Below are 7,609 nucleotides of genomic sequence, written 5' to 3' on the forward strand. Positions count from 1 at the left end.
CTCTTCCAAAAGAACACAGATTTAAAAGGTGACTGTGGAGATAGCTTACTTTGTAAAGTGACTGCTACTCAAGCTTGAAAACCCCAGAACTCACAAGAATGCCAGGCATGAAGCTATGTGTTTGCTCTCCAAAGCTGGATTACAGACAGGCAGGTCCCAAACACTTGACAACTAAATCTAGCCAATCTATGAGCTCTGGTTTCAGTCAGAGACCCTGATTCAAGATACAGTTTGAGCATGGCTGTAAGGTCCATGGCTATGCAGTGTGTCTATCACTACAGATACTTTCCCCTGTTAAATCAACATGCAGGGCTGAGTGTGGAATTCAGTTGGTGAAGTGTGCTTGCCTAGTGTGTGCCTTGAATTTGATCCTCAGAACTGCATAAAACTGGGTGTGGTAGTAAACGTGGAAGAGGGAAGTAGGAAGACCAGAAGTTCAAGGTCATTCCCAGCTACTTAGTAAGTTTGAGTTAGCATAGGCTAATGAGACCCAGTATGCTGGGGTAGGGAAGTTAACTTAGTGTGTAAAACCCTTGATGTGCCAACATTAGGACCTTAGTTTGAATCATCAATACTCACATAAAAGCCCTAGACCATACAGGTCTACAACTCTAGATGGATTCAGGAAGATCCAGGCAGATCTGGATCACCCAGCTTAATCAAAATGGTGATCTCCAAGGTGTCAGTAAGAGATTCTGATTCAAAAAGCAAGATAGTCATGGGATGGATGGAGGGCTCAGCAGTTAAAAGCACTTGCTGCTCTTGCAGAGGAGCCAGGTTTTGTTTTCAGCACCTGTATGGGTGGCTCACAATCATCTGTAACTCTAGTTCCAGGGATCCAATGTCCTTTTCTGAGCTCCCATAGGCACCAGGCACACATGTGGTACATATATATACATGTAGACAAAACACTCATACATAAAACAAAATAAATTGGGGGTGGTGGCAGTATAGTAAAAAAAAGACATCCCTATAACAACCTCTGGCCTCTATATGCAACCACAGGAATGTAGTCCACCAACACATGCATGGGCATGTGTGCATGTACCATATACCAAAATAAAATTTAAAATATCAATATGCAATTCTACCTTGCAGTATAGTGTTAAAGTGACACATGAGATATTTAAGGCATGTGGGAATTTTTTAAGTGCTATGTGTATTTTGGTAATACAGTTTTTCTTCATTTTTAAATTAATTTTTTACATTCCAATCCCAGTTCCCCCTCCATCCTTTCCTCCCAAACCCTCCACTCCCTCCACCACCCATATAGAGGGTAAGGCGTCCCCTAGAAAGTCTACTAAGTTTGTCCCATCATCTCACTGAGGCCAGGACCAAGGCACCTCTCCACCCCCACACATATAGAATGGGCTCCACTAAGTAAATCAGTTTGTATATTAGTATTAGATCTTGGACCCACTGCCAGTGGTCTCATATATTGTCCTAGTCACACCATTGCCACCTATATTAAGTGAGTCTAGTTTGGTCTTATGCATGGTCCCCATTTGTTAGACCTGAGTCAGTGATCTCTCACTAGCTTATGCCAGATGATTCTGTGGGTTTCCTCACCATGGTCTTGACGCCTATGTTCAGATTTTTGTTTCTCCCTCACTTTGATTATACTCCTGAAGCTTGGCCCATTGGTTGTAGATTTCTGCATCTGCTTCTCTTTCTGGAAGAGGGTTCAAGCTTCTCTGGGGTTATGGATTGTAGGCTGGGTATCTTTTTGCTTTATGTTTGGTATCCACTTATGAGTATAATACTGTCTTTTCTGGTTTTGGGTTACCTCACTTAGGATGTTTTTTTCTAGTTCTATCCATTTGCCTGCAAATTTTAGGATGTCATTGTTTCTTACCACTGAGTAGTCCTCCATTGTATAAATATAGGCATATGGGAATTTTAAATGTATTTCCTTGAAGCAACAAGAAATCATTTTCTCTCCCATTTGTGACCTAGGTTGAAATTTGATGATGCTAACCCCACTATCCAGAAGCTGATCCAAAATATGAAAGAGAGCCACCCACAATTGACTATTAGCAGCGACCAACCAGATCCTAGGAAAAAAGAACCTTTACCTCATTTTATTTTTTGAGGTAACACCTAACAGCATTACTCTCCAAATAAGTAATGGACCTTGAAGGTGTAGGCGAAAGTCCTCTGGTCATGTTCTCTGTTCTGTTGCTAGCTGGGCTAAATATCTTTATCCACCAAATTCTGTGTATAAACCACTCAAGTCCCTGAATGATTTGTGAAATATATCATGGGTATATTGAGAAATAAAGGTAAAAGCATTCATGAACAGCTGTGTTTATTAATGGGTTCCCACAAAATGGAAAAGAAATCATTGGGTAATATGTAATATGTAATATTAATATTCCCAGGTAGATATAAACTATACCCCCCACCAGATAGGGAATCAATTACAGACCAAAGTATATGGATACCAGGAAAATCCAACTTGTTGAATAACTGAGTTTTATTGGGATTGCTTACAGAAGCAGCAATGACTCAAAGACAGTTGCATCACCAGAGTCTACTCCAGCATGGGTGGTAGCTCATGACAACCTGGAGCATGCTGAACAACTTGCAGGTAGTTCAATGGGCTAGAGAGTCTCCGACAGGCAGCTGGTCTGGTCTAAGAGTGCCTCTTAGCAACTTTCCTACTTACAGATGCATGGAGAAGAAGACCCCTCATATATCTGGTCAGTGTCAGGGCCTTTCTGAAGCATTGAGTTGTTTCCTTCCTGACCTGAGGATCTGCCACACAGGGCAGAATGTTTCACCTCCCTTTAAATACCCTGAACCTTAAAGAGATTCCCTCTAAGATGGAAGGTTTTATCTCAGAAGAAATTGACAGACAACAGTAGGGGAGAATGCAGAGCCAGAAATGAATGGGACAATTGTTTGACTGCACCTTACTTCTATAGTCCTACAAGTGTATGCTGAATTCTGGCTTTGTTTGTTGGCAGCCCTGGGGACCAAACCAAGGCCTTGCACAGCTAGGTGTATGGTGTGGAGGAAGTCCTGAGAGAGTAAAGGCCTGACCAAATGTGTATTATTGACCTAGGCATGGCCATGTTCAGGGCTCCAATGCCTCAGCCCCACAGGATTGTCTAACTCTTACCCAGGTGAGGTGGTGAGGTGCAAGAAGATAACAAAGCTTTTCTAAAGAAAGTGCAATTGAGGGACAGGTGTGTTTGAAGACTAGCAACTGCAGCTTCCTCCTCCTGGATGTTTACTGTTAGGAGTCCGGGGTCACTCAGAGATTCACCGTGACCATGAATTGTGGCTGCCTGCACCACAACCAATTCCTAGTATCAGGTAAAAGCCTGGAGATTTTGATGAATGACAATAACCCTGGTTGATTTACTGAGAGAGTCAAAGACAAACTCTATAAGGAGTTTCCCACCTTTATTGTGGAGCAGGTTTATATACAAACTTAAAAAAACCCCAGGTGAAAGGGTTCACAACAGGATATTGATGCTAGTGGGGTGAAGTCTGGAAAACAGGGGATACCTGTGGTTATGCTGGAAAACAACTCTTAGAGACCATGTGGGGGCTGGGGTCCAACATATCCCTTTTTATATATAACAAAACAGTTATCAATAAGAACTATATGATTCTAACCATTCTATCTTAGTGTATTACTATAACTATCTTCAACTCCATCAAAGACCATAGAAGGATAATATATAAACTCTAGAACTGACAGAGACATCTTGCTTCCTAGACAGTCAACCAAAGTTTCTTGGTAACGTTGGGGCATCCATTTTTAGCCTACAGGCCACAATGTGTTTGACTTCTCAGCAAAGCAGGAACTCTTTCCTGTGGGTTCTGCATGTCCAGTTTATAAAGCAACAATTAAACAGTTCAGGCAAGAGCAGCTTCTTGCCCAAATGGTTAATCTTGCCAAGTCAAAGGCAAACTCTATAAGGAGTTTCTTCAATCTTCCTCTCAGATGTAATTGGTATGCCAGGAGCAGTTGTGTCTCACTGTCAAGAAAAACCCTAAACCATTTAAATGACATATATTCTGTAGGTGTTTGAAAGGTTTGAAGAATATGTGTCTAGAAAACCTAACTAATATCAACAAATGAAGATCCATTCCAATATAAAGTATCATTTCTATATCATATTCCTCCTTTTTCCTTTTAAAAGTGATTGACTGTGACCACTACCATTTCTAACCAACCAAATTTAAATGAAAACAAATATTTGGATTACCTGGGCCACTGCTTCAGGGGGTCCTGCCCCATGAAACCATATCAGTCTAGAAGGAATCCACAGCTCTTCACCATCTGTGGAAACAAAAGCAGAAATTTCCTTCCAAAGTAACCTGTACTTTAACAACTGTTGTTCCTTCCCCAGCAATTAAACAGTTTAAAGACAACACACTAACATTCTCTTGTTAACAGTCACACATTTACGATCACACTTCATACATCCATGTGGCCACACCATACATACAGAACATACATCTTTTGAACAAAAACTCACAAAGGAGAGGAGGTGTGGGGAGGGATGGCCATCCTTACCATATCTTGGCATCTTTGGAAGGTCTTGAGGACTGCCACATCTTTGTTCATTCCTGTATTTTCTTTTGTAGGGCCTGGGTCTTTTATTTATCCACTTGGACATATTCTCCTTTCTCATACCATCCAACAGATGATGTGGATGGCTTGCGCTAAGGGCTCAGGAGACCGACTGGAACCCCAGGGCTATGTAATTCACATTGGCAGTACTCTTTTTTTGGAACTGGGTTGTTAGTGCCACTGGGTACAGGGGATGAAGACATTGGGTTCTGCATAGGGACATAGTTCTCCACACTGTCTCTGGAGTCTTGTTGGTGATGCTTTGCGTGGAGATGGAACTGCAGTACTGAGAGAATCTGGAGTTAAAGGTGTGGTTGACTGAGGACCAAGACTTGCTGACAGGTGACTTGAAAGGGAGCTCATTAATGACAGTGTTGTTTCTCAGGTCAAGGGGTGCTGGCTTTGCTTTTCAGCCAGGCTTGAGGTTGCAATTGACCAGGAGTGGCTGGATCTCACTTCCTTGGCTGGAGCCTCTATGAATAGGAATGGCTGTGGATGGGTAGCCTTGTGAGTCAAAGTGATTGTGCTCATGGAGATGTCAGAACCTGGGTTTATGGGCACATAGCTGTCATCAGAACTGGCACTGTCTGATCGACCCACCATAGCCTTTTCTGGAGATTTAGCAGACCAGCAGGTGGTTTCTCTGCCTTGTGTTGGGTACTTGTAGTCACTGACTGGAGGTCTTTGTAGAGGGTTGCTCACCGATGTGTCTTGGGGTGCCATGGTGGGGGAGCTATGGCTGAGTCCACTAGGAGGTCCCGACATAGGGTGTTGCTTGGTGCGTTGAAGGTGTACACATCCTCACTATCTGCCTCAGACCTGTGAGGCTTCCCTTGGTGTGGCTGTGTGAAGTCAGGCTACGGGGGAGGTTAAAAGCACAGTCTTCTGCATCGTGTCAGCCTGGCTTGGGAAGGCTATAGAAGCCATGAACCCGACTGCTGACTCTGTTGATACAGTGTCTATTGCCATGGCACAATTTTGTGTGGCTGTATCACTTTCCTGTCGGATGTCCTGAGAGAAGCTGGCACTCCTCACATTTTCTGTCCTTTGGCTTATGCATTGGTGCAAGTGTTGATACTCCTGAGGTGTACTGGTGGACAAAACAGGCCAGATGTGGCTTGACACATGGGGCTGGCTAGAGTGTGAAGGAGCTGAGGACTTCCTTGCTTGGAGCAGGTGCTGACTGGAGCTGCTGAACTCAGCTGGAGAAGAGTGTAGACTATGACTGACTGAAGAGAGGTTTCTTAGGGAGTCTGTGCTCTCTTTAGTCTGACTGAAGCCACAGATCTGGAAGATGCTCTTGACCCACCTATTCATGTCAGCCTCTGTCTCAGCCACCAGGGAGAAGGTGCACTCATTGGTCTTGATATCAAACATAAAACTCTTTTGGAGCTCTTTTTTGTTGAAGATCAGGCTTACATCCAACTGCTTACAGAAGTTTAAGTTGATAATCTGCAGGGGTTTCTTGGAGTGTTCATTCTTATAGTATTCCGAACATCTGGGTCACCACTCATCTGATAGCTCCACAGAATAAACCAGTGTTTCTTCCAAGCATAGTGCCCCAACTTTTTCTCAGGAAGTGATTTCTCCAGCCAGCCTGTGCACACCACATTGTTGCTGGCTGACTGGAGCCCACAGTGGGCTCAAGTGGACAAGGGCATGCGCTGCTGGGTCAGCTGGCTGCTGGTGCGCAGCTCATGGGGGAGGGATTCCTCAGTGGATTCCCGTATTTCTTTAATAATTTTCTTAGCATTTACTTAATTTCTTAGCATTACTTAATCCAAAGTTAAAATGAGATCTTACTAGTACCTTGTCTCTTTAAACTTTCTCTGTGTGATTGACTGTGATCTCAATTCCAATCTAACTCTCTTAGGTGTTGAGGCACCCCTTTTCCAGTGCCTTTCCAACCCAACTCGCTCAGGAGTTGAGGTACCCCTTTTCCAGTGCCTTTACAATCTAACTCTCTCAGGAGTTGAAGCACCATTTTTCAGTGCCTTTAACAATCCACCCTAATAACTCCTTATGTGCTGGCCAGCCTTCCCAAGGGCAATCTCTCAGGGTCCCCTATCTTTCCCAGTCTCGGTGGGACCTACACTTGTGACTGCCTGCACCACAACTAAGTCCGAGTATCAGGCGAAAGCCTGGAGATTTTGATGAATGACAAGATGCCTGGTTGATTTTCTGAGAGAATGTCTCCCACCTTTATTGGGGAGCAGCCTTATATACAAACTTACCAAAACCCTAGATGAAAGGTTTCACAATGGGATATTGATGCTAGTGGGGTGAGGTCAGGAAAATAGGAGGTACCTGTGGTTATGCTGGAAAGCAACTCTTAGAGACCCTTGGGGGCTGGGTCCCAACGATGAATAAATTTTAAGAGGCAGCTTTTTATTTAGATACTGGCACCTGGACTGTTTGGTGCCAGGACTGCACCTGAGAGTGCTTCCAAGATGTGGACTTTAGTCATATCTTGTTTTACACATCAATAACCCAGTTCCCTCACTGTCCCATCCTCCCATGCCCACCACCAGCCCCCCAACACAACCCCACCAATTCTCCAAGGACAGTGAGGCCTTCCATGGGGATCATCAAAAGCCTGTCACATATTTGGGGGAGCCCTCTTTTGTGTATCTGGGCTACAATAGTATCCCTTCATAGGAAATGGGCATCCAAAGTTCATTTGTGCACTAGGGATGAAAAATGGCTCTACTGTTAGAGATCCACTAGACTGCCCAGGTCTATTAGCTGGCACCCACATTCAGAAGGCTTGCTTTGGTCCAATGCTGGTTCCCCAGCTTTACGATTAGGGCCTCTGTGCTCTCTCTGGGTCAGTTCAACTGTTTCTGTGGGTTTCTCCAGCACAGTATTGGCCCCCTTGCTCATTTCTCCACCATCTCAACAACTGGATTCCAGGAGAATGTCTCATTGTTTATATGTGGGTGTTTTCTTCTGATTCCATAAGCTACTAGTTGAAGGATCTACGATGGCAACCAAGGTAGTCATCAATCTCATTATAGA

The 7,609-nt window shown here is 43.9% G+C and overlaps 1 protein-coding gene across 1 annotated transcript in view; it reads left to right on the top strand.

Moving 5' to 3' along the window:
- Nlrp2 (NLR family pyrin domain containing 2) overlaps positions 1-2,092 on the top strand; it is a 59,794-nt gene extending 57,702 nt beyond the window's left edge. Inside the window, exon 12 of the mRNA XM_035453077.1 lies at positions 1,957-2,092. Coding sequence (XP_035308968.1) covers positions 1,957-2,092 — 136 coding nt within the window. The remainder of the gene's footprint in view (positions 1-1,956) is intronic.
- The last annotated feature ends 5,517 nt before the right edge of the window (positions 2,093-7,609 follow it).

Source organism: Cricetulus griseus (assembly GCF_003668045.3).
Source record: "Cricetulus griseus strain 17A/GY chromosome 1 unlocalized genomic scaffold, alternate assembly CriGri-PICRH-1.0 chr1_1, whole genome shotgun sequence".
Lineage (NCBI taxonomy): Eukaryota > Metazoa > Chordata > Mammalia > Rodentia > Cricetidae > Cricetulus > Cricetulus griseus.